The sequence below is a fragment of the Giraffa tippelskirchi genome, chromosome 1, assembly GCF_054371585.1.
Source record: "Giraffa tippelskirchi isolate mGirTip1 chromosome 1, T2T-mGirTip1v1.2.pri, whole genome shotgun sequence".
In the NCBI taxonomy this organism is placed as follows: Eukaryota; Metazoa; Chordata; class Mammalia; order Artiodactyla; family Giraffidae; genus Giraffa; species Giraffa tippelskirchi.
The window spans coordinates 96,284,980-96,312,775 of record NC_137275.1 but is presented as its reverse complement, the minus strand read 5'-3'; the positions used below and the strand labels follow the sequence as shown (position 1 = coordinate 96,312,775).

The 27,796-nt window shown below is 34.5% G+C and overlaps 1 protein-coding gene across 4 annotated transcripts in view; it reads right to left on the bottom strand.

The window, feature by feature from the left end:
* Nucleotides 1-1,030: 1,030 nt before the first annotated feature.
* AP1AR (adaptor related protein complex 1 associated regulatory protein) overlaps nucleotides 1,031-27,796 on the bottom strand; it is a 29,272-nt gene continuing 2,506 nt past the window's right edge. For 2 of the 4 annotated variants that reach the window (XM_081484931.1, XM_081484932.1), the window contains exons 2-9: nucleotides 17,973-18,021; nucleotides 16,424-16,450; nucleotides 11,587-11,683; nucleotides 10,049-10,147; nucleotides 7,883-7,941; nucleotides 7,115-7,188; nucleotides 5,574-5,702; nucleotides 1,031-2,903 (exon numbers count right to left, since the gene is read on the bottom strand). In XM_081484931.1, the coding sequence (XP_081341057.1) occupies nucleotides 2,638-2,903; nucleotides 5,574-5,702; nucleotides 7,115-7,188; nucleotides 7,883-7,941; nucleotides 10,049-10,147; nucleotides 11,587-11,683; nucleotides 16,424-16,428 (729 nt within the window). In that variant the 5' untranslated portion in view covers nucleotides 16,429-16,450; nucleotides 17,973-18,021 and the 3' untranslated portion in view covers nucleotides 1,031-2,637. Of the gene's footprint in view, nucleotides 2,904-5,573; nucleotides 5,703-7,114; nucleotides 7,189-7,882; nucleotides 7,942-10,048; nucleotides 10,148-11,586; nucleotides 11,684-13,956; nucleotides 13,983-16,423; nucleotides 16,451-17,972; nucleotides 18,022-27,796 lie in introns of all 4 variants that reach the window. The other 2 variants (XM_081484929.1, XM_081484930.1) reach the window with 2 other exon arrangements.

Below are 27,796 nucleotides of genomic sequence, written 5' to 3'. Positions count from 1 at the left end.
GTGGGGAGTATAGTCAATATGTAATAATATCTTTGTATGGTGGCAGATGATAACTAGACTCATTGTGGTAAGCATTTTGAAATGTATAATAGAAATACCAAATCATTATGTTGTATAACAGGAACTAACAGTGTTGTAGGCTAGGCCAACTATACTTCAAAAACAATACAAAACAAAAAAAAAGGAGATCAGATTTGTGATTAACAGCAGTGGAGGTGAGGGTGAGTTGGAAGAAGGCAGTCAAAACGTACAAATTTTCAGTTATAAGATAAATAAGTACTAGGGATGTAATGTACAGCGTGATAAATATATTAAAATAAATGCTGCTGTATGTTACATATGAAAGTTAAAAGAGTAAATCCTAAGAGCTCTCATCACAAGAAAAATAAATTTTTCCTATTTAATTTTATATGTATAACATGATAAATGTTCACTAAATTCATTGTGATAATCATTTCATGAGGTACGTAGGTCAAATTATTATGCTGCATAACTTAAACTCATACAGTAGTCCGTGTCAATTACATCTCAATAAAACTGGAAAAAAAATCTTATTGGTCTACCTCTGCAGTTAATTTACTGTGCATTCCTACAGCAATTATCAATCCAAGCCACCCCATGTGCCACTGGGAGTACCATGCATTCACCCATGCCCTCTTAAAGCCTCTTCTCTGCATAGCAGCTAGAGGAATTTTTCAAATATGCAAATCTTACCATTGCACACTCTGGCTTACAAAAATTAGTGGCTTCCTATTATACATCAAATAAAATTCACCCTCCCTAACACCCTACCAGATATAGTAGATTCTCCAATATTTGCTGAAAAAATGAATGTTATTTCTAGTGTTTTCTATAAACATATAAAGCAAGAAAATTGATATCCTTTTCTTAGCAGTTCAAACACAAACATTTTCAAGTTTAGTTCCATCCTGCTTTACTGATTCATTCCTTTTTGTCTTCAATAAAATAGCTGTGTCAGGAGTCAAAATTGTTGCATGTTTATGGTGTAAAACTAGTAATAATCAAATAATTTATTATTTTTAAATGTAAAAATGTGTTTATTCACAATCTTTGAGAAGTCACCATTCCTTCAAAAAATTCTTTATGAACAAAATGCCAAGAAAAATTACAATAGTAGCTTATGCCAAACCAAAAATATACATCTTATGTATACAAACTTTAAAAAGCATAACACAGGCAATGTGAATATAGATTATCTTTAAAATATTTCCAATGACATAGCTACAACTTAAAATTATGTTAGACATAAATATAACAGCATTACCTAATATATTTACATATTTAAAGTGTCATATTTATTTCTGAGATTAAAAAAAGGAGACAAAACTATAGATGTCATGGCCCAGCTATTCAAATATTGAAAGGGTCACATGATTTTTTTTTAAAGTACAGCAAGAACTTTAAGTTACTATTTATATCTGGACCTTCCTATATTTTTGAGAACATGCACTGTCATTGTTGCGAGAAAAAAAAAACGAAGTAAAAATTGAAAAAGTGTGCTTACTAAAATCATACTCAATCCTCAGCAAAATCAAGACAAGCAATAGGGAGTGTCCTAAATCCTTGGTCTTTTAAATTGATACATAAACTCTAGAGCAAAAAAAAGTTAATTGTATATCATAAAATGCAGTTATATATTGATTTACTTAGTTCTATCCTATTAAAGCACCTTGTATTACAAGGCAAAGGAAAGCTTAATGAAATCAATGAGATTCTTTCATATCAGAAAGGATTTTATTTACTTTGAAATACCCGTATTACCTTTTTTTAGGTTTTCCTTTCTTAATAAACCATGCACAGAGAATATGTTCCATGTAAAATCTTTCAAGACCATTCACTGGAAATATAGAATTTTAAAAAATGACACCTAGAAATTTAATATATCAATTGACTAAATTCAACATTCATTTATAGTGGCACAGAAAAGGAAGTGAAAAACCTAGGTATATATATTTTCTTGAATATTTTTTGATACTAACTTCAAGTGTCCAAATTCTGAAAGATTATTTTAATGTATCATATCCTTTGTTCAGACTGAATCAACAATGATATACTAGGATATGCAGTAAGTGTAGGAAGAAACTGATATTTCAGGCTTTCTTTAGGGTTATCTACTCAAATTAATTGTGCTTACTATTAGATGACATAATTTAAGTAAGTCATAGGAATAAATAATGCTGGAAAAGGGAACACTATTCTGTCTATCTGGCAGTCCCTCTTCATGCTCCCTTCATGTCTGCTGAGAATTAACACAAAATGCCTTAAAATTTCCACAGGTAGCTGCTGAACTAGGATTAAGAAGTAAAATCAACAAAACTATTTTAAAAAGTGAAAAGCAGTGAATAGTAAACAGGATTGCTAAAGAGTTAAATAAATTTAATCAGTAACATGACAGAACCATTCGATTGTTTTTGAAAAGCAGAAGGCAGATGATGAAATTGCACTTAATTCTGAAGCAGTTCAGATACAGCCTATCATTCCTATTCCTTTCTAATAAGCATTTACAAAACAGTTTTTTACCTCCCCTCACAAAAAGGCTCAGCACAACCATTTATACATTCTAGTTGGTTTGTAACATTTGGTCATAACTGATAAACAAGATCACACAATTTTTTCCTATCGTTTTTGTTGATCTGAATCATACTGCTTTAGACCAGAATCGGACAGTTCTAATACAGGATTTACAAATCCAGAATACTCGGAATTGCCATTATCATCCATTTCGGCACTAACAAAATCATTCTCCCACTCCAGCCCGTTGGAATCATCAGAGGCTGATGTAGGATTACTTCCAGTCTTCTTGCAGCTATACTTAAGTGCTGCCCGGAGAATGTCTTCCTCTGTTTTGGAACGTTCTCTCATTGGAAGCATTCGATTCATTCCTATTATATGGGCAGAGTTATTAGAAATCTCAGTGAAAATTTAAAAACTTTTTATTAGAAGACTGAAACTATCAGGCTTGACTGTGAATTAACTTAAAAAAACCAATCCTGGACTTCTTAACCAAGAATCTGCCTGCCAATGCAAGGGACATGGGTTCAATCCTTGGTCCAGGAAGATCCCACATGGCACGGGGCAACTAAGCCCATGAGCCACAACTACTGAAGCCTGCATGCCAAGAGCCTGTGCCCTGCAACAAGAGAAGCCACTAAGAGTACTGCAACGAAGAGTAGCTGCATCTTGAATAGACGCAGTGCAGCCAAAAATAAACTTAAAAATATCTTTAAAAATTAAATCAAGTTCTCAAAAACAAACAATCCTATGGAAGACTTTTTAATGGAAATGTTAAAGTCTAACCCTACAGTGAACATTAGCACTCAACAAAGGATGGTTTTGATGTAACACTGATAAGATGAAACTTCTGAAAAGCTGTAAGTAAAGCAGAATGGATGGAAGATTTCAATTGCTATTAGTCTTATATGGCCAAACTAGTATGTGGGAAAAACTTCTTCCCTACCTAGATGACAATTTCATTTCCCAGAGTTATAATAACTCTAATGATAATGATAACAATATACACTTACTAGGTTCCGGTTAACATTGTTTGCAAATGACACATACGAACTGATTTGATCCTCAACCACTCTATGAAGATACACACAGCACGATCACTACACCCCATTCTGAAGCTGAGGAAAGTAGGGCAGAAAGAGGACAGTGATTTACCTGAGGTCTCACAGCTACGGGGGTGCTAGGGCAAGAATGTGATTCCATTCCGTTGGGCTTCAAAGTCTGTGCTCTTTTACTATTCTGACTCTAGCATAACAAATAGGGACATTTCTAGGGGAAACTGTTCTAGATCTAATTCTGAACAGAAAGAAACTGATCAGTAAAGTGAAAGTAGCAAAAATCTTGGAAGAAAAAAACCGTCATTTTGGCAGAATGAAGAGAGGGAGGACAGAAAAGAGACTTGAATTTGCGTGTGTAGGATCAACACTGGTAACAGAATTAAAATCAAGGAAAAGACATCATAAGAGAGTAATCCCTAGACACATTCAATAGTTTCGTTTTCTGACCTTAAAGAATCCAATCTTACAATAATAATAATTAAAAAAAATACTTAATCTATCACTGTTATCACTCCCCCAAAATCAGAGACTCAACCTAGCAAACTAAATCATCTTTGTAGACATGATAAAAATGGGAGCTGGAAAGTAATATAATTTTGAGGATTTGTATTTAACTGAATAATACTATGTCTAACGGAAGCTGAATTGTACATCATAAGGTTTCTAGTGAGTTCTGTCCTTACGAAGTCTAGTTTAGTAATTCTATTATAATGATGTGAATAATAACCTTGAAAGTCATGTTATCTAAAAATTTAACTAGCATACAGAGAGGATGACAGAATCAGCAATTAAAAGACCTGAAAAGATTTAGATCAAATTGAACAAGATGTTAAAATAAAAATAAATTAAAAATTTTCTAATTGGGATCTAAATAATAAAAATATAGGGCTGGAGAAACGGTGTTTAGTTGAAAAGACGACTTAATGCAATCTTTGCTAAAGTTATTCAGTTTCTCTACTGATAAAACTAATGGCTTGTCTAAAGGATATCTAAGGTCTATTCCATCTCAGAAGTCTATGAAATATTTAATGTTTATTATTTTTCTTAAAGTCCTATATTTTGCAATTGGTTCTTCCTTTTTGGATTACCTATTTCTTAAAATGGGAGAAGGAAATGGCAACCCACTCCAGTATTCTTGCCTGGAGAATCCCATGGACAGAGGAGCCTGGACAGCTACAGTCCATGGGGTCGCAGAGTCGGACATGACTGAGTGACTAACACATTTCTTAGAATAAAAATAAAGGCTTGGGCCTTATTTAGTGAAAAAGCTTTAAACAAAATCCACATTTCAGCTACAGTTTTGAGTACTTGCTATGTGTCACACTACGTGCTGGGTGTTTTACATAAATTTCATTTAATACTCACAACATTCATGTTTTCATTTGTTCAAATACTTACTGACTGCCTATTATGTGCCAAGCTTTTTTAGACCCTCAGTATATAACAGTGAATAATCATTCTTCAAAGCAGCTTTATAATTCCCTTTTTATGATGAACTGCAGCTTCGAGAGATTAAGAAATCTATCTTAAGTACGACAGCTAGGAAGACATAGTAAAATTCTAATTCATGTCTGTGTTATGGCTTTTGTACTACCAAAAAACCTAACAAACTGCTTATTTATTTCAGTTCAGTCACTCCGTTGTGTCCAACTCTTTGTGACTCCATGGATTGCAGCACACATCATTATGAAGTTAATTAAGTTGCTCACAAGGGGGCAGTGATTTCTACTGAGTTAAGCAGCTGCATTACAAAAATCTTTAAAATGAAAAATAACATTTTCTTTCTAAATCTCAAGAAACATTAAGAATTAAGCAACTTTCTAAACAGTTCACAAACAAATGATAATCACTAATACAATAAGAGTCTAAGAAATTTTAAAGACCTTGCATTCATTTCAGTTTAAGTAAAGTAGACAAAGTAGATTTCTATAAATTAACACAAATTAAATAAAAATTTTCAGGTAAAATTTAAACATAAACTACCTTCTTCATCTTCCCATTCTAGATCTAAAGATGTGCTGTCATCATTTCCACTAGTTGATTTAGTTTTGGTCATTAAATCACAACTGCTTTCTGTATTTGGTGTCAAAACTGTGGCATCTGATGAGAGTCCTAGAATATACACCAAATCCAATTAGATGTGGTGACACAATACTCCTTTACTACAACCATTTATTTTGCAATAATGATCTCTCTTCAAATACTACTACTCTGTTTAACATCATAAGAAACAATTATTGAAATCATTACGTTGGTAAGCTTCTGTTAGAAATAGTATAAATGGTTTCCCCCCTTTCTATTTACTCTTTTTTTTGTCATCTAGCACAGTAAATACACAAATGAATTACAAATTTTTCAAATATGATGAACTCAATGGAAAAAGGAGGGTCTGACTCTCTCTATATAACTATAGAAATAGCATGAGATTTTTCTTTACTCCAACTCCTTTTATTTATTTTAAAATTATTTTATTGAAGTATAGTTGATTTATAAGGTCATGTTAATTTCTGCTGTAAAAGCAAAGTGATTTAGTTATACATATATATATTCATATTCTTTTCTATTATGGTTTATTATAAGACATAGACTATAGTTCCCTGTGCAGACAGGAGGGCCTTGCTGTTTCCACATTTTATGTATAGCTAGTCCTAAATGCCCATCCCATCTCTCCTCCACCCCTCCTCCCCATTGGCAACCACAAATCTGTTCTCTATCGCTCTGAGCTTGTTTCTGTTTCTCCAACTCCTTTAAAAAAGTAAAAATAAAACTGTATATTTAAGAACTAGTTATTTGGGCAACACAAATTGAAGGGCAGGAAGTTCTAGAAAAACAGAGTCAGGATCTTCAACTATCTGTTTAATGTGGCATAAAGTAACCTTAAAATGTACCCAATGTTCATCGCAGCACTGTTTACAATAGCCAGGACATGGAAGCAACCTAGATGTCCATCAGCAGACGAATGGATAAGGAAGCTGTGGTACATATACACAATGGAATATTACTCAGCCATTAAAAAAAATACATTTGAATCGGTTCTACCGAGATGGATGAAACTGGAGCCCATTATACAGAGTGAAGTAAGCCAGAAAGAAAAACAACAATACAGTATACTAATGCATATATATGGAATTTGAAAGATGGTAACGATAACCCTATATGCGAGACAGAATAAGAGACACAGATGCATAGAACAATTTTATGGACTCTGAGGGAGAAGGTGAGGGTGGGACGTTCTGGGAGAATAGCACTGAAACATGTATATTATCATATGTGGAACAGAACACCATTCCATGTTCGATGCATGAGACAAGGGCTCAGGGCCGGGGCAATGGGATGACCCAGAGGGATGGGATGGGGAGGGAGGTGGGTGGGGGGTCCAGGAAGGGGAACACATGTAAACCCATGGCTGATTCATGTCAATGTATGGCAAAAACTATTACAATATTGTAAAGTAATTAGCCCCCAACTAAAATAAATAAATTTATTAAAAAAAAAAATGTACCCACATATTTTAAAAGACTTACTACTACTTCGAAAAACTTCATACTGTGACTTTATATTTCTCAAACAAGATTCAAAGTCATCTTCTGGTCCTGGACTGTAATAAAAGTGAATTTTTTTTTATACATTCATAGTCAATACAACATAATGCAGGCTAAAGTTAAATGATGCCATTTTGATTAGAAAAGGTATATCTCACACAAATTCATAACTACTTACAATCAGAATACCCTAGTCAAAACAGGTCTAACTTTTCTTAATGCTAGCAATAAACTGAAAATAATATTGGTAAGATTTTGGTTAGTCTTGAAGTCAAATCCAAAGTTTAGCCATAAGTCTAACTTTATAATTTACGTTACTGAAGCATGAACAAGGTTCTTTGGATGAGCAGGAAACGCTCCTGGAAATGTGACACTGAAATTACATCTTCTAAAAAATGATCACACATAAACATTATTTTAAGAAAAGAGCTAAGGAAAACACAAACAAGCAAGGCATAAACAATTTATCCAAAGGTATTTCAATGTGCTATTGCATCATATTCTATATAGAAGTTGTAATCACTCTTAAGAATGCAATAAAGTCAATTTAAAATAAATAATGATGATTTTTCCAACATAAAGAAACAAATGTTCTCAGTATTTTACAAGACAGTATCTTCAAGAAACAACTGTGTTTTTTTTTTACGGAGCATGTACACATGAACATGTATACAAACATCCAGCGGTGAAATGCATTCTCTTTAGAAATATTTCCTACCACAAAGGGAAGAAGTATGTTTCATTATTTACCTTTGATATTCTCCATTGTTGGAAGCATGGTATCGCTGCACAACTCTCTGTCTTTCTTGCTTTGGAAACATAATGCAACACAAGATCACTCTACTGTAAAATTATATTTTTTAAAACTATTCATGAAATGCCAAAATTTTAAAACTGAAAAAGTTACTCTATTGAAGTCTTTTTCCTTAAATTCGTCACTGTTCACTTCTATACCATCTAAGGGTAGAATTTCTCTTAATTTTTCAGTGTATAATCCTTACATGGTCAGAATATCCATAGGGCTATTAGAAATAACTTTAAAGATATATATTGGTAACTTCCTTATTACACCTAAGAACTTCTAATAACTGGAAAGGTGAGGAGCAAGAAAGTAATAGTTAAAACAGTATATGAAGTTCTATTCTGGGTGAAATAAGTAGCAATGAAATAAAAGAACTAAAAGATCTGGCTGAGTTTACTCAGAAATAATAAAAACCAAGGATTCAGAAAACCCATCAAGAGTTGTGGCTCTGACAGTTATTAGATGTATGTCCCTGGCATGTCCTATATTTTGTTTCTTCATCTGTAAATTACAGATGGCTGTAATACTGCCCTAGCAAATTCATAGGGCTATTGTGAAAATCTACTAAATTCGCATAATGTGTATCCTCTGTGTCAGTGTATGCTGTACAGACTGCATGTGCTCCCATATCTATTTATTCAAGAAGAAAAAAACTCAAGAACTCAAATAGATTCTGCATACGGAATCCTTTTTAGTCTTTAAAAGGCAAGCAGCAGAGAATTATAGTAGAAAGAGATGGTTAAATCAGAATCAGAAAAATATTTACTTTCTTAGTAAAAGGTAGTTAATTTTAAAATTTTTCCATTACTTAGAACTTACTAAACCAAATAAAACTCCCTCATATAATCTGATTAATCTGTTAAAACACCAAAAACAAGAGAAAGAGAGATAAAGAGCACATGTCACACAGAAACCACACAGAAACATGATATATGAATTTTTAGTTTCTCTAAGTTACAATAAGTATTATGTGACATAATCCTTGTACTGCACTTCAGTTCACACTGTAGCACAATTCATGTGGGCAAAAGATGGTGGAAGACACTAAGCAGAAAACTGGCTAAGCAATGCTTGAACACTAGCTCTGCCATTTATTAGCTGTAGGATCTTAAGTTATTTAATCTCTGTCCCTTGGTTTCATCACCTGTGAAATGGGCATTAAAAACACTATCTTTCTCCCAGGATTGTTGTGACGATTAAATAAGGTAAAACATATAAACTAATCAAAACAGTTCCTGCCAGGGCTCCATAAATGTCTGGTATTAAGCTTGTCTGGCATTATGAGAATGCCATATTTGAATACCACACGGTAAATTATGATAAAACTGTTGTTTTCTCTGATAATATGTCAAAGATTTCCCAAGACCCAAATTGTCAATCTCCCAAAGACAAAAGTACAAAGATGAAAAATATAGTATTCCTATGTGGTGAAATCACTTAGCTTACCCCAATTTTAGGAAGCATAAGAAACTCGAACAGTTCAAGAAATTGTTGGGGGGTAAAAAAAAAAACTCACAAAAATAAACTTAAAAATGCTGCAGAAATTGTATTTAAAGGTCAGTTTTGCAGTGTTTCATCAAAGAGTATATTTATTTTTCCAAAAGAATACTGAATTTTGGAAAAGTAAATTTCATCTTTGGGATAAACAAGAATTAGTGTTATTCAGTCATTAAGTGGTGTCCAACCCTTTTGCAACCCCATGGACTGTAGCCCACCAGGCTCCTCTATCCATAGGATTTCCCAGGCAAGACTACTGGAGTGGGTCATCATTTCCTTCTCCAGGGGATCTTCCCGACCCAGGGATTGAACCTGTGTCTCCTATATTGGCAGGCAGATTCTTTACCATGGAGCCACCGGGGAAGCCCTAACAAGAATTAGCTTCTCCTAATTTAAAGCCAAACAATGCTCAAGGTCAAGTATAAAATTTGATGCTATTTCTAGCTGTTAAAGACCCACTAATTTGCCTTTAAAATTCCTAAGAGTATAGGAATAAATACATTCATTGTTAAACAAGAAGCCCTTGATTCTAGGGAAAAAATGTCCCAACTAAGATTTGTCAGAGAAAATCAGGAGAAAAGCAGCCCTAAATATATGCTGGGGTCTTTTCCCCTCACCTCCAAGAGCTTTCGCTGCTTTGCTGCCCTGGCTGCTTCACGCTGTGCAGCGTATAAAGCTTCTTCTTCTAGTCTTAACTTCTCTTCTTGTAAGGCTAACTGTACATGAACAAAACAATAAGGATTAACAAAAATCAGAACCTGTCTAACTGCTCTAAAAATAAAATGTTTCTATTTATAAAATAAAAAGAAATTATTAAAAAAAGAATTGAGCTCTACAAGCATAATAGAATTGAAATTTTTGTGATTTATTTCAATTTCTCTTTTTACAAAGTAATTCAAATAGTATCAAACATATTACAGAATTCTTAGAAGTTGAGTTATAAAGTAGAGCATCTAGTTTGCATAAATACAAGACTGTTTCTTTCTTTAGAATATGCAGTGATCTTCATTCTCAACAATCATTCCAGTGCCTATCACCCTACTTAGTTTATTGTTTGGGCCCTTGTTAGTTCAAGGTCTTCAAAACTAAGGTCAATCATATCATTGTCTACCAAAGTGAAGTAAGCTTTCACAAAGTTCATGTCACATTGATACATGTGTCCTGAATTTTATTACTATCATTAAAAAATTAAGTTTCTGCCATTCATAATAGCATACAAACTGCTTTAGTGATAATCTGTTGCAAGTCAAATAAAATTTAAAAATCAAATTCCAACACAATATTTTTCTTTAGCCTAATATTAGCATCTATTGTGTAGCTTAAGTTAATGCTGTGGAAATCATTAATTGGAAATAATTTAGTATTAAATAGGTACTAAATAGACTATTTTTAAATGTATAATGGAATATGACTAATTCCATTTAGTTTAGTGACTAGCAAAACTATAATTACAGGCCATTTCTGTAAATATACTAAAATAAATAGAACATTTATGATTGTTAGAAGTACTTGGTTCACTTACTAGTGAAAGTGAAAGTGAAGTCCCTCAGTCGTGTCCGACTCTTTGCCACCCCGTGGACTGTAGCCTACCAGGCTCCTCCATCCATGGGATTCTCCAGGCAAGAATACTGGAGTGGGTTGCCATTTCCTTCTCCAGGGGATCTTCCCGACCCCGGGATTGAACCTGTGTCTCCCGCATTGGAGGCAGATGCTTTAACCTCTGAGCTACCAGGTTCACTTACTAAGAGTAATTAAATCCAAGACTAACAGAAAGATTTTTAAAAATCTTAAAAAAAGATTTAAGATTTTAAAGATTTAAAAAAAAATGAACCGCTTATTGTGAAACAAAATCATTAGTTTTAAACACGAAGGTTCAGGTATTTTACCACAGTGCCTAATTGTGAGTTCAGAAGATCATTTTCAGAAGGATGTATTCTCTTCACTTACTGGCAGCATATGATTTCTGATAAATTAAACCAAACTAAGCCAAACTATTATAGGCTGGAGTAATTTTTTAACTTTTAAATAATTTTCATCTGTGTATATCTAAATTTAGATCCAATGACTATTCATATGCAATATATTATTTAATAACACCTTTCTCCTATAAACAGAGACATGATAAAATATACTTAAGCAACATAAGACTAATTACCTCTTTTTGGATTTTCATATCAAGATCTTTCTGTTTTTCAACAATAGAATCATAATGCTTCTCTCTCAGGTCAACAATTTCTTCCTCAGTAAGAGGCCTACACAGAAAAATGAGGGAAAGAAAAGAAAATGAAAAAAAAGTTTAAATAAAACACTCATAAAATCAGTGAGATTCTGAAATTTCACTGTCAAAAATGTATTAAAGCAATTCGATGCTGATTTCAACTCTTAAGAGTAAAGAAACAAATCATACATGCTAATACTTTTTTTTATGTACTAATTTGGTATGTAAGTTGAAGATGATATACTATCAAGAGTATTTTTTAGCACTACAATCAACTTTAAAGAAATGTGGACTCCATGTACCTTTACTTTGGCTCTGGTTCTTTTTGACCATATCCCAAGATGTCCATCATAAAATATAAACCTCAGTACACTATATTCTTGATATCAGCCCTCATGTCATTCTGAAATTCTTAACTCTCTTACTCTCTGCCCTCCTATTTGTCCTGCTCAATTCCCCCCTGGCCACCTCAGGCCTTTGATCCTTCCTTTTTCTCTCGTTTATCTATCCTGATAATCTTCTGGCTTCACTTTACTTACAACCAATATGGATTCCATGGCAAGTCTGAAGTACTTTCTTACCCAAACATTTACCTTCTTGCATAACCTTCTTTATGCCTTATTCACCCAGATTGCTCATTCTCTGACTCTGGATCATTTCCAAGATTAGCTCTTCCTGCTGAGAGCTGCTAGAAAAAATCATACACTTGGGCCTCTGCCCCTAACAATAATCCTTTACTTATAGTGGCCAACTTCCTCTCATATACTATGTTAATTATTTCAAAATCTTCACATACACACTCTTTAAGTTCCTCATGCAAACTCTTTTCTCTTAGAAGTCAATTTCACCCCACTATGAGACATGAGGAAACATGTCTCCAGCCATCAAATCCCTCAATTTCTTGCCAGTCCTCCTCTCACCTAGGTCTATCCTCCCTTCTCTCCTCTCTTTCCTCTACAGAAGTGGCATTCCTTAATTTGTTCAAGGTCATCCACCCTGCTTATACTTGATTCATTCGTCACTGGGGCTACTCCTATCCCACCCCCACTCCAGAGAATTCTGTGGGACATCATTGCACCATCAATTAGCACCTCTCTTAAGTCTACTCTTCTTATCTGTTTTCACCTCTCTTCCTTGTGAAGACAGGAAGGAAGGAAGGAAAGAAGGAAAAACTTTCAATTGACCTATACGTATCTCTAACTACTGCTCCCTCTCTTTCCCATTTCAGCCAAAATGTCTGAAATAAGTTTGATTGATAGCACATCTGGCAGTCACCATGTGTCAGGTTCTCTTTTACGTGCTTTACATATACTAATTTTAACTCTTGCAACAACCCCGTAAGGTAGATAGATAAGGGAAATGAGACAAAGACAGATTATGTCCAAGTAAGTCATATAGTTCATGGAAAAGCTAGAATTTGAACCCAAGTAGTCGAGCTCCTTGCTCTTAACTACTGTGTTTCTCTTACCTTCTATGTTCTTACTTCCCATTCTCTTATCAAAAAATGGAAGTCTGCCTCTGCTTTCATTACTAGGTAATCAATGGCTTCTATGCTGCCAAATATGATGGACAGTTTTAAGTCCTTATACTATTACTCCAGTTTCCTGTGGCAATGCTGGCCATTCCCTCCACTCCATCTGTCTGTTAGTCTGTCTCTACTTCCTTCCTTGGCTTTCTATGCTCTCCTGATTGCTTTTGCCCACTGCTTCTTGACTGCCTTCTGAATCATCTTCTAGTGTCTGTCTATTCAATCCTCAAACCACTAAACCAATGCTCTCTCTCCATGATCCAACCACCCTACCTCCTCATTTTCTCCAACCTTAGGTCTTGATAATTATCATGGTTTTAACCAGCAATGTATATGTCTCCTCCTACTTTTGTTTCTCTAGCCCTAACTTCTGCTGGGCTTTTTTTTTTTTCAGTGTTTTGCGGTATTATTTATACAAAGTAAAAAACATGATTAGTAAAACAAGTTTCAGAATGTCATTAAGGAAGGAAAAGGGGTATAAAGTTTAAAAAATTCAAAGACATGTACTTATCAATATTAATATAATTTTTTAAACTAAAATATACATAAAAACTTAGGTTCAATAAGAAAGCACTTCGGCACATTAAAATCTTTAATGTTCAAAACAATCTTTTGAAATGTTATTATTTATCTCAATCTTATAGAAAGAAATAACCAAGGTCCTGAAATGTAAACTGTTCAATGCCTCAAAGCAAGCAGATGACAGAGCCTAGATTTTTAGAAGCTTATTATAGTTTACATAGAAGTCGTTTGTTTAAAAAAAAAACAAAACGCCTTACCTATGACTGCTTCCTGGGCTTTCTCCCTGTACGAGAATTAATTAAACAATTACACAAATTTTACTAGCTGAATTCTATTTAAGGCAAGCCAATAAAATTTTTATTTAATCAAAATATTTTCTGCTTATCTATCTTTAACAGATTTCATTACTAAAAGTGTTTTAAACAAAAAGCTTTAACATTTTACTATTTCTCAAAGGCAGAATTTACTTTAATATCTTAATTAAAAAGCAACCAATTGCTGAGCACTTCCTAATTTTTTAATAACAAATATTTACTATATACCAAATGAACTTCTGGGTTCAAGATGGTACTAGACAAACATACTCCCTATGCTCTGATCATTTACAACTGATCTTCATTATTTGCAGATTCCAAAACTGCAAATTCACCAATGAGCTAAAATTTATTTGTAACATCAAAACCAATACTCCCTGCACTCTTGTGGTCATTCATGAGCATAAACAGAGCAGCAAAAATCTAAGCTGCCTGATGTGCACATTCCCAGCTAAAGCAGAAGGTGATGCTCTGCCTTCCTGTTTCAGCACTCCTGCTGTGTGCCCTCTTTGCAGCCTATGCAGTGCCACTTTTTTGTGCTTTTTTTTGTTGCCGATTTTGCTGTTTAAAACAACTCCCATGTGTAGTGCTAAAGTGCTATCTATTGTTCCTAATCACACAAGAAGTTATGATACAGTTTATGGAGAAAATATATGTGTTAGATAAGCTACATTCAGGCATAAATTATTAAGTGCTGTGCATAGTGAGTTCAAAGTTAATGAATCAATAGTATACATTAAAAATAAGATGTCAAACAGAAACACAAAAAAAGGTTATACATTGTTCAGCTGATAAAAATGTGATCAGAAGCTTGCAGGAAGTTAATGCTGTATCTTCCCTGGGAGTAATGTTCTGATATTCACTAATTGTGCGTTCAAGGCAACGTGATAGAACATAATTACCACAGATTTATGTATTTCTTACATATTTGAGCTATTCACATCCCACAACTAAAATATATGACTAAGTAATTGCAGAAAGAAAATTCCAAATGGTCCAAATCAACTTAGGAAAAAGCACTATGAAGTAGGATATGACATTCAATTAAACCAAACACTACGACATAAGAGAGGAACAGACTGGTCAGCAAACAAACTCAAACCAAACAAAATGCACCTTAGGAAAACACAAGGAATCACATTTTTTTAAAAAAAGTAGTAAAATGTGTGGATGAATTGTATTGAAGGTTAAGAGAACTCTTACATTTAGTACTTGTCAGAAACTAAAAATACCATGTTAAGTGTTTGTTTAAAAAAATACACAAAATTAAAGTTACTTCTGAAAAGGGAAAGAAACTAGATTCTACGAAACATTAAAACTATTTGGGAGAAATTTTACTGGGAAAACAAAAAGTTAAAAGATAGTTTCCCAAATATATTCTATCAGATGATAATAAATATGTATTACTATTTTAAAAATGGATTTATACCCAAATTAATTTGGGAAATGCTAAATTGGACAAGTTAAAATAATTTTAACAGTTCTTTAACAATTTCTTTAATAGTTCTTCTCAGAACCTTTACTATGCTAATTTATACTGAGACTAGTATCCTGTACACACTATGGGAAATGCTGAGCTAAAGCATAATTTAAATTTGGTGTAATATATTTTCCTCTTTCCTCAGAAAACAAAAATGATAAAGAAAGACAAAACCTGCAATGCTCTTCTATATGCCTTCACTTTAGAGGTGTGAGAAGTAGGCTCAAGGAAGGTTAAGTAATTTGCACAAACTCATATAATTAGTAAAGATGGAAATTAACACACAAACTAAAACTGTAACTATACCAGTGCCTAAGAAGCATATCACTAATTCTAAAATGGACTTCTTTTTTTCCATTTTAACATTTCTTTACTTGGGATGCATCTTAACATTGATTTTTAGATGAAGTGAAATGTAAAAAGAAACAAAAAGAAAACTGATAAAAAGATAATGGCTAAAGTCAGAAAATGACTGTAAAACAAACATATAAATTCTACTCTCAGAAATTTGTGAAAACTATGGGTCAAAGAATGGTTTACTCTGGATCATTGAGGAATTTAACCTACTTAGTGGCAAAATGTTAGAAATATCTTTTTTTAAAGTTCCTCAAGTTCTACAGAATATATGTATATATAAACACATATATAAGTGATAGATGAAACTATACATATTATATACATATGTGGTATTTTACAGAGGCTGTATATACATATATAGTGTTACATATGTTTCATCATAGAAAATTCTGAATAATTTGCTAATATAAATTAATAAGAGAAGGAAATAAGGGACTAAAAAGTAAAAATAAAAACTAAAATTTTAAAAATTCTAAAAGAAAACATAATGAAAATGTTAAAAAATAATTGTCGGAACTAGTGAGATGCTCTATGAGAACAAATTGGATTTTGTACTTCTGTGAAAATACTTACTTCATCACTTTCTACTAGATTCTCAAACTGAAACAACAAGAAACAAAGTGTTAGGATGAATATTTGTCTAAGGTACATGTCTCACAAAAAATTTTCAGTCACTTTTTGATTTCAAAAATAATATACCTTTATTTTATAAGATAAAATATAAGTAATGTATCTCTTTATACACCATTTATTTGATTAAACAAGACAGCCAAGACAAGAATACATCATTTATGACTTTTATTAAAAAGGAAAATGGAAAATTACAGCAATTTTCTATATAAATCAGAAACTTATAAACCAAAACTTTCATCTGAATTAGGTGAATTGACTATTTCATGGATCTTTTCAGTCTACACTGCCAGAATTTCCTAATTCACCTGAGTTCAGAAAGAATTATTTAATACTGTAAGTCCCTCAAGAAATAGAACTAAAAGATATTCAAGAATTTCTCTTATGTTTTTATTTATTCATCTATTCATTCATATAATGATTCACTGAAAATCAAGATAGTAGTTGCTATTTCTAAATACAGTGTCTTTCTAGAGATACAAATGTAAAAAATTTGATCATAATGAATGCTATCATGTCAAATGACCAAATCAAAGCCATCATGTTAAATTATATTATGAAAATATTTATACTTTAAATATAAATAATATGATATGTGACTACTTGAAAGAAAGGAAAATGTATTTTACTGTTAATATTGTTATCTTGTTTAAAGATCAGGGAAACAATGAATTCAAAATGTTTAGAAACTACAAGAATCTAAAGTGACGACTTCAAAGTGTTTAACATTGTTATTTTGAACTTATATTTTGTGCTGGTTTGTAATTTATTAAAAAAAACAGACAAACCTAATTCCTGGTTCACATGCTTCTTTATTTAATATAAAAGGCAGTTTTGGATTGGCTGTAAGTTCTGCCACATATAAGTGTTGTAATGTAGTCCAATTTCTTCACCTGTCTAAGCCTCTGATTCTCACTCATAAAGCAAGGTGACAGCCACCTGTTCAACAGAATTGTAGCAAGAATGTGCAATGACATTTATAAACTGTACAGTGAAGGCTGGTGCGTAGTAGGGACTGAGCAAATGGCAGATTCTGTCATTTTGTTTTACATAACAAAGAATAATCAACTCAGTGATTCTTTTTGTAGAGTTGCTTCAAATCAACTTGCTGCTTTGATTCTGTCACACCTCTACTAGGGCAGGCCAGTGATGTCTCTAGACTCACAGCCTACTAAGCTACTATAACTGATAGAAGAATACCCTCTCCCTCAGTTGTGCAGGGCAGAAAAGACAAAAACAAAACACAAAAACACTATCTCTTAAGCAATTCTATTAGAAGAACAGAACCTTAATCTTCTGCAAACTTGTTTTCCCCATTCACACTTCCCCCACCACTCCAATTCTTTCCTTCTTCACTAGCATGGATAATATTGAAATATAAATAGCCCATACTAAATTTAGGTCCACATCCTTCCCCCTTAATAAAAAAAAAAATGTCCCTCTTGCCCTTCTCAAGGTACTTTTATCCAATCAGATTTATGACACTACTTACCTCTATAGTTAAGTGCTCACCTCTCGAGCATGTTCTAAAATACTTGGATCTGGGAAGAAAAACAGAATAACAACTTTAAAAATTACAATTAATGCTAAAACTGAGTTACTGTAGTTTATAATATATTAAAAATTATTTCCTCAAAAGCAACTTTAAATTCTCCAATATACAGCATCGAACCATCGAACTTACAAAAGAATCTAGTCCAGATTTTTAAACGCAGTTTAAGTGTTTAGTCAACTGATAATTTTCTATTGGTTCTAACAGTTACAAAAGTTGTAATCATAAGTTAATTTATATATATTTATTACATAGAATAGAATACAATTAAGTTTAAAATTTTATCTCATTATTTTTACTGTAGCAAGAAAAATATCTTGTTAAAATACTGGTGTGTTAAATAATCTATAAGAGCATGTTCCCAATTTTGTTAAAGAAAATGTATAAACATATATGATCCCACAAAACAACAAAAATCTAAAAAGATATATGCCATTTTGCTAACAGTGGTTCTCTCTAGATGGTGGGATCACATGCATGCACGCCAAGTTGCTTCAGTCACGCCTCTCTGTCACCCTACAGACTGTAGCCCGCCAGGTTCCTCTGTCCATGGGATTCTCCAAGCAAGAATACTGGAGTGGGTTGCCATGACCTCCTCCAGAGGATCTTCCTGACCCAGGGATCGAACCCATGTCTCTTACGTCTCTTGCATTGGCAGGAGGGTTCTTTACCACCAGTGCTATGTGGAAAGCCCCAGTGGGATCATATATGTTTATACAAAGCCATGCCTGCAAAAATAAGAGGAAGAAAATGAAAAACAATATACTTCATATATACATCAACCAAATAATCCATTAAATTAATTTTTCCAACTAGGGCCAAATATTGACTTTAATTTTAATTTCTCCTCACAATGTATACATATGTCAAATCACCATGATGCATACTTTATATGTCTTACAATTATGTCAATCAATTATATCTGAATAAAGCTGAAATTTAAAAATTCTAATCATTCTTTTCTGCTCCTACTAGTGAAACTCACATGCAGTCAAATAAGTGTCTCCTATGTAATACCTGCTCCAAAGATATGACCACATTCCATTAACTGTATGTCTTCTAACTATTATAGTATACAAGTTGGTACAGGTCACAGTCCCTCAAACTCCTTTACTACTGCAAGTGCCTGGAAATTTTAAAACTTTCACTTATAACATGGATCCTGTTATTGTCACCTAAACTGATGGCAGAGAACACCCGCCATCCTCCCGTGGGGATCCAAAACTCACACTGTGGGTTCCTAATGTGTCAGGATTCTTAAACAGAAAGCACCCCTTTGGGAGATGGAAGAATCCAGGAGTTAGGACAGGTCAGAATACTTTGTATTATGTGTATATGTGTGCAGAGGTGGCAGACAGGTTCAGTAAAAGAGAATGGTATACTACCATGACTAAATTTTTATTATCATAAAGAATAAAAAAGTAATTTTTCCTGTACAATCTTTATTTGCTAACAGATGCAAAGCAGTTTTATTGCCCATTAAGAGATCATCAGGAAAAAGCAAAACATTTGGTATTATCATAATATTATTACCATAATAATAATCATATTATCATAATAATTCATGAAACATATCCAATGTAAATAAAGTACCCTAATATTCTAGGCATCTAGTGCTCCCATTCTTCTATCTTTCCCATTTCTCAATAAAAACAGAAATGAGTTGAGTTTTCCAGTAGCACTGTGTTCTGGTATTAGGATTTATGCTTAATGTGCTATATGCTCTCCCTCAGCAATCATCACTCTCTTCCTTTAATGAAGAATTTGTCTCTGACTATATGGGGGAATGAAAACACCATTATTTCCTTCAAGTTAAGAGAAAACGTGGGTCCTCATAAGAACTTGCTCCTGCAAGTGCCAGGAACCATGTGAATCATAGAGAAATGAGTGGGGATAAAGGCACAGAGAAAGAGGGGATGTATGAAAAATTATGCAATTAAAATTTGAGCCTAGGCAAGAAATGATAGCTTGGACTAGAGTGGTGTCATTGAGAGAAATGAATAGATTAAATAAATGTTTAGAAGATAAAAATCATCTAGTGAGGGAGATGGACTGGAAAATGCAAGATGATGAGAAGTATCATAATCTCAATGGGGATGTAACAGAAAAGAAGCAAGCGTCAGGAATGGAGATGCAAGAGAAAAAATAAATGTGGTAAATCCAAGACCCAAAACTTAAATGCCAGAGGGGGAAAAGGAAAAGGACAAAGTGGTGTAAAAAGCTGCAAAAGCCCTCTAGAATCACAGTATCACATAAAATAGAGCTGAGCTGTGAAATAATTGGTTAAAGTCACATCACATGTGCATCATGAATTTAGTCATAAGCCCTGGAGGGAAGGGGAAGATGACAAATAAAATGGGGAACAATCCACCACTGTATTCAAGAGCATGTATATTCAGGTGCACTAATTATGAACTGCTGAAACAGGTTCCAAAACCAATAATTTAAAACAAAAGTCTATTTTCCTCTTTTTAAATACAGTCTAAAACTCTCCAAAGCAAGCCTTGCACATTTCTTTACACACAATCCTCATGTCCCTGAGAGCTGTCTCTAAGTAATGTTAAGTTTCTGTACAACCATTCTACTGTTGCTAAAGATGTGAAAGTTGACTCAAGTATGTAAAGGATATTAAAGAGGTAGAAAAGATAGGCTATCCTACTCCAAAGGATCATGGCAAGTAAAAGAACTTGTAAGAGTCTGAAAGTAAAGGGGTACAAAAGTGGTGATTCTTGTATATATATCTATTTATCAGTGTTATCAAGGCAGATATCAAGACAATCATTTATTTAGGACAAAATCAGTCTCATCAAGAATAGAATGAAAATACAGTTTTTTATGTTTCTACATGTTCTTTCACAAAGCAGGCAAATACTCTTTTATATCAAAGTGACTTTTAAGTAAAAGATAACTTAAAAATTCTCATAAATCCTACATTCTTATAGTTCCTTTTCTTCATATTCTACTGTATAATATCTGTTAAAATAATAGTCTTTCCTTATATCTTCTGTTTGACATTATAAATAATTAATGAAAAAAGCTCCCCGGGACTTTTCTTTTCTGGACAGAGGATTGGAAAGGTTAGAGAGAGAAGCCTTGGCAAAAGCTATTACATTGACGATGATGGACACATCATTTTTCAAGTAGTATCAAATACTTCAGTGAAGGTTTAACCATTCAAATCTCAAGGGATAATCCATTAACAGATTTTCCAGGTAGGAACAGTGTCAACATAGGTGGTAATAATAAAGTAATAATATTTACTGTTAAATAAGTCCCTCCCTAATGAAGGCAAATTTAGGAAGAATGGATGTTCAAAAAACTTATTGTGTTCCTTGGAAGAGGAGAGGCAAATCTTCCTGCTAAACATGTTGAAGACAGAAAACACGGATTAAAAAAAAAGTCACTGTCCTTTAAGAGAAGCCTGACTTAGAAGAAACCAATAACCAGAAGGGAACTTAGAGGTCTTTTATTTCTTTCTCATTCATCTTCTGCAGTCTATGAGCAGTATCTGAAATTGTTGACCGCCTTCTTCTTTTAAAAACTGTTGCCGCTTAATGTGTCCATGATTTTGAACCTTCTAATTCTTCTTACTTCCCTGGATGAATGACAGACATAGCTATGTATTTAAATTTAAAATATAAAAATGAGTAAAATTGACCCATGATTCAAGAGATTTACAGTCTAATGGGACAAATACACAGGTGAATTAACAACCACCATGCTCTGAAAGGGCTACATTCTCAAGAGGAGCATCAAAAATCAGCAGAAGAAGAAGGAATCAGCCAGGGCCCCAGTAGTGGAAAGAAATGTTTAGGGAGCAGCAGTAGCTACCAAAGGCGAAGGGGAATGAAAAGATCAAGACTGTATACATTAATTCTGTCAACAAGCATTTACTAAACATCTACATACTAAGCATATAACCTGGAGTTGAGTATTCAATGGTAAGCAAAGTAAGCATGAACGTGTTCCTTTACACCGAGAGCAGAAAACGAACGTTAATCAAATAAGCACACTATTGCAGGTATAATTCCAGTCTGAGGTTCAGTTCAGTTCAGTCGCTCAGTCGTGTCCAACTCTTTGCAACCCCATGAATTGCAGCACACCAGGCCTCCCTGTCCATCACCAACTCCCGGAGTTTACCCAAACCCATGTCCGTCGAGTCGGTGATGCCATCCAACCATCTCATCCTCTGTTGTCCCCTTCTCCTCCTGCCCCCAATCCTTCCCAGCATTAGGGTCTTTTCCAATGAGTCAACTCTTTGTATGAGGTGGCCAAAGCATTGGAGTTTCAGCTTCAACACCAGTCCTTCCAATGAACGCCCAGGACTGATCTCCTTTAGTATGGACTGGTTGGATCTCCTTGCAGTCCAAGGGACTCTCAAGAGTCTTCTCCAACACCACAGTTCAAAAGCATCAACTCTTCGGCACTCAGCTTTCTTCACCATCCAACTCTCACATCCATACATGACCACTGGAAAAACCATAGCCTTGACCAGACAGACCTTTGTTGGCAAAGTAATGTCTCTGCTTTTAAATATGCTATCTAGGATATAGTCTGAGGAAGTGCTGACAAGATAAGGAAGATGGTTCCATTACGGTGAGAACTTATCCTTGGACTGGGAAGACTTCTGTGAGGAATAATCCTTGAAATGGCAACTAAAAGATGAGTAAGTAGGATTTATCTAAGTAAACAGGAAAGAAACTGATTCAAGGAAGAGTGTGACAAAATGAGGCAAAAACAAACAAAAATGCAAGGAACAGATAATGTGAGGCCTTCAATCAAAAAATGGGCCAAAGAACAGACATTTCTCCAAAGAAGACATACAGATGGCTAACAAACACATGAAAAGATGCTCAACATCACTCATTATCAGAGAAATGCAAATCAAAACCACAATGAGGTACCATCTCACGCCAGTCAGAATGCCTGCTATCCAAAAGTCTACAAGCAATAAATGCTGGAGAGGGTGTGGAGAAAAGGGAACCCTCTTACACTGTTGGTGGGAATGCAAACTAGTACAGCCACTGTGGAGAACAGTGTGGAGATTCCTTAAAAAACTGGAAACAGAACTGCCGTATGACCTAGCAATCCCACTGCTGGGCATACACACTGAGAAAACCAGAATTGAAAGAGACACATGTACCCCAATGTTCATCGCAGCACTGTTTATAATAGCCAGGACATGGAAGCAGCCTAGATGCCCATCAGCAGACTAATGGATAAGAAAGCTGTGGTACATATACACAATGGAATATTACTCAGCCACTAAAAAGAATACATTTGAATCAGTTCTAATGAGTTGGATGAAACTGGAGCCTATTATACAGAGTGAAGTAAGCCAGAAAGAAAAACACCAATACAGTATACTAATGCATATATATGGAATTTAGAAAGATGGTAACAATAACCCTATATGCGAGACACAAAAAGAGGCACAATGCATAGAACAGTCTTATGGACTCTGAGGGAGAAGGTGAGGGTGGGACATTCTGGGACAATAGCATTGAAACATGTATATTATCATATGTGAAACAGAACACCATTCCATGTTCGATGCATGAGACAAATGCTCAGGGCTGGGGAAATGGGATGACCCAGAGGGATGGGATGGGGAGGGAGGTGGGAGGGGGGCTCAGGATGGGGAACACATGTTAAACCCATGGCTGATTCATGTCAATGTATGGCAAAAACCACTACAATACTGTAAAGTAATTAGCCTCCAACTAAAATAAATAAATTAATTAAAAGAAAAAAAGATAATGTGAGGTCTTGAAAGCTACATTAAAGATTCCAGTCTTTATCCTGGAAGTATGGTAAACCACTGAAGAAAATGGTAGGAGACATTCAGAAGGTATAATCTACAAAACGTGACAACCTGGACTTGGAGGACGAGTGAAAGGGAGGACTTTAATATGTTTCTCAGATTCATGGCTTTGGTAATTGTATATCGTTTTACGACTCACAAAGTAGGGCACAAAGTAGTAAAAATACTTGGGGTTTTAAAAAAAAAAGGAAAAAAAAAGGAGTAAAGAACTGTGAGAAGCAAAGAAAGGTGAGCTCAACCCTACAGACTGAATTTGAGGTTATGTTTGATACCCAAGGGGAAATACTCAGTAGGCAACTAAGATGTTCAGGGCTCAGACTGAGATGACTGAGCTCATTAGTATGCAGGTAGTATATAAAACCATGTGTTTTCCTGCCATCCGCCAGGAAAAGTATATTATGGAAGGCAAATATATTAAGGAAGAACAGACAGAGATTCAGAACAGAGCCCTGGGATGTCCTCAAGGTACAACACAGAATGTCCAAGCAATTCATACTCATTTCAGGCTACTACGGTTTTCCTTCCTAACTTCTGAAATCCTAAGAGAAACATCTTACGCTTATATATTTCTCAAAGCTGACAAATATGCAGAAAACCAAACTGAATCTGTCAATAATGACTACTGATTACTATATTTTAGTAATACACATTATGGTAAAATATTTTAAAATTCTCACTGGTACTCTATATGCTCTCTAAAAAGAAAGTCAACACAAAACTGGTGGGACGTATGTTTCACTGTGTAATGTTTTTCCAAAGTTAGGGAATATCTTGAGAAATAAAAAAGAAGAATACATACTGTTTTCTGGATCTTACAAGTTCACAAGTAATATTCATTTGACAAACATGAGATACTAAAAATGAAGAAAGATAAAACAGTCCCTGACCTAGAAGAGCTCTCAGCCCACACCACTGTCTATACCAGGAGGCAGCAGACTACAGCCCACAGGCCAAATATGGCCCAACGCCTGCTTCTGTTAATCAAGTTTTAATGGAACACAGTCACCTTCATTTATTTACATATTGTCTATGGCTGCTTTTGTGATAAAATGGCAATGGTGAATAGCTGCAACAGAGATGTTATGGCCTGCAAAGCCTAAAATGTGTATTAGTTGGCCCTTTACAGAAAAAGTTTGCAATCCTAATACAGAGTAGACTCAAGCCTGTAGGAAATATTATTTCCTCAGGGAGATAATATTGTTTCAGGGGGTTAGAGCAGGTTTCACAGGGAAGGTAATATTGAAGGATAGGTAAAAGCTCACCAAGAACAGGAAAAGAAGAAAAATATCACATACAGAAAGGCACAAGAAGAGAGAACACTGCATGTTAGGAAAACAGAAACAGGTAGAGTCCATTTGGTATACCGGGTACTTGGGATATGCCAAGTGAAAGAATGGCAGAGAATCCTTTCACTGACTTCCCCTGCCTACGCTGCCCTGTTCATGTGAACAAGGAAGACAATCTACAACTTTAATGCTATACTCTAAGGGAACTATAAATAGAAAATGTAATTAGCCTGGTAAAATAGATTAAGGTTATCTTGTCAGGTGTCTGAACTTCATACTACTCTGAATTGGAAGGTTATCATTTATCAAAAAGAGTTAAAATACTAAGGTTTATGAATGAGTTGAAATTTTCTGAGATTAGAATAGAGTCAATGTTTTCCTTTTAATGTTATTTTGATTTGTATTCCGACAAGATTTTCTGAATGAGAGAACAAAGAGTGAGATCACACTTTTTATCCAAATGCAGACCTGCATATAATCCTGAGTATTTAGATGGACATTATGTTGTATGTTTCAATGCCATGCAACTCATCATCTGTCACAGAAGGAAAAAAAGGCTGGGCAACTTAGCTGTAGGAAATAGTTTGCAGATGGAAATTGTTAAGCCAGGGAAAGCCAAGTATGGGTTTTAGAAAGTTTAATTCCACTGATAGGAAAGGAAGATGGCCCAAAGCACAGAGATATAACAGGGAGAGCAGTCTAGAAGTCACTGAGCAGGTGATTTGAGAGACGAAGTTTAAGAAAGAAGCACAGGAAGGACACAGGTTCAGCATATATTAAGAAGAGACTGACTAGCAACTTAGAGTGCTGCGTGCAGGCTCAATCGAGCACAATCCTTTGCAACCCCATGCACTGTAGCCTGCCAGGCTCCTCTGTCCATGGAATTTTCCAGGCAAGAATACTGGAGTGGGTTGCCATTTCCTACTCCAAAGGATCTTCCCAAACCAGGGATCGAACCTGCATCTCCTGCACTGCAGGTGGATTCTTTACCCTGTCCCCCTAGAGGATCATAAAGTTTGTAGCATAGAGACTGTGAATGGGAGCTGTTAAGGGAGTCCCTAATCCCTGATTAGGGGATACATGAAGCAGAAGAACAAGAAATCAAGGGGGAAAGAAAATGTGTGATTTCAGACATTTAATGGTACACAGCTATTAGATTCTTTAGATAAGTTGATATGAGGAGCCTTGGTACATCCAAGTGTATCTGTTCAGCAGACAACTGCAAACACAGTGCTGAACCTCTGAAAAGAACCCTGTTCTGAAGACGTGAGATCTGGAAGTGCTGGTGGTTGAAACCACAGGAGTGGACGAAACTAAGGGAACTAAATAAAGAAAAGACAAAGAAAAATTCCATATTTAATAGGCAGATAGAGTAAATACAGCCAGGACAGGAAAACAAAAAGATAAAAGCGATGTTGCAGAGGATAAGTGCATAAACTAAGTCAAGTGCTTAATTTCAAGAAAAGGAAGACAGCGTATCACACAAAATAAAGAGCCAAATTTTTGAAATATATGCATAAGATCTTCCAGTGACAACGTATAAGATAATGCACTGAGATACGGTAATTAAATGTTTATAATGCTTATATGTTTAACAAAATTTTATAATGTTTAATATAAAGCCATATGATATTAGTGGTTAAGGATAAAGGCTCTCAATTCAGAAGGACCTGGGCTGCAATCCCAGCTCTGCTATCCTGGGCAAGTTAAACTTTCTAACCTTTAATTCTCAATCTATCATGTCTCTAACAGTACTCACCTTCCTCACAGGATTGTGGTGAGGAATAAATGAGATAATGCAAAATACTTAAGAATAGTGCCTGGAACACAGGAAGTAATCAAATGTTGGCAGTTATTATTAAAATCATTTTTACCAGGAAAAAAACCCCAGAAAATCATTGTGAACTATCATCTGAAGGCAACTCTGCTGCTGGAGCCAAAAAGGCCAACGCACATTAAATATCAAGGGGGATATAAAACATGACCATTTCTTTCTATAGTACATCTTAGCTGGAACCACTATGTGGAATTATATGGTAAGATAAAAATGGGACTTAAAATACAACACAACAAAATATATTGGATCTTCAGTTTGAGAAAGAAAAAAACTAACATGCTAAGTGTCTTTGCACCCGATTTCTCCTATCACTCAAGAAAAAAGAACTGACCAGCAGATGGAGCCCTCTAGACTATATGGGTAAGGCAAAACTCTATAGTGAAAAAGGAGAACTCATTAGGATGTCTAAATGTTATCCCTTAAAGATATTTAAAAGATATTTAACTTCCTTTGTTTTAACCACCAAATAACTTTACTAGTAGCAAGATTTCTGACATAACACTGATATTTATATTCTGACTAGTCGAGAATATATATTCTAGAACATAAAATACCAGAATTTAAAATTTTACAAATTAAAAAATAGATAATTCTGGTTTTGCACTTGGATAGTGAAAAATGAGTGATCTGACTCTGAGATACTTGTGGGAAATTTACAAGGCTCAAAAACCAGGCTCTGGATTGTAACGTACTCTTGTGATGCCCAGCTTAAAGTAGCCTAAGAAAGCCCAGGATTCTTCATCTAAGGTCATCACATTGACAAATAGAAATCAAGTTTTTGTGATTGCTCCTCAACTTTTTTGTCCTTGGATGAACT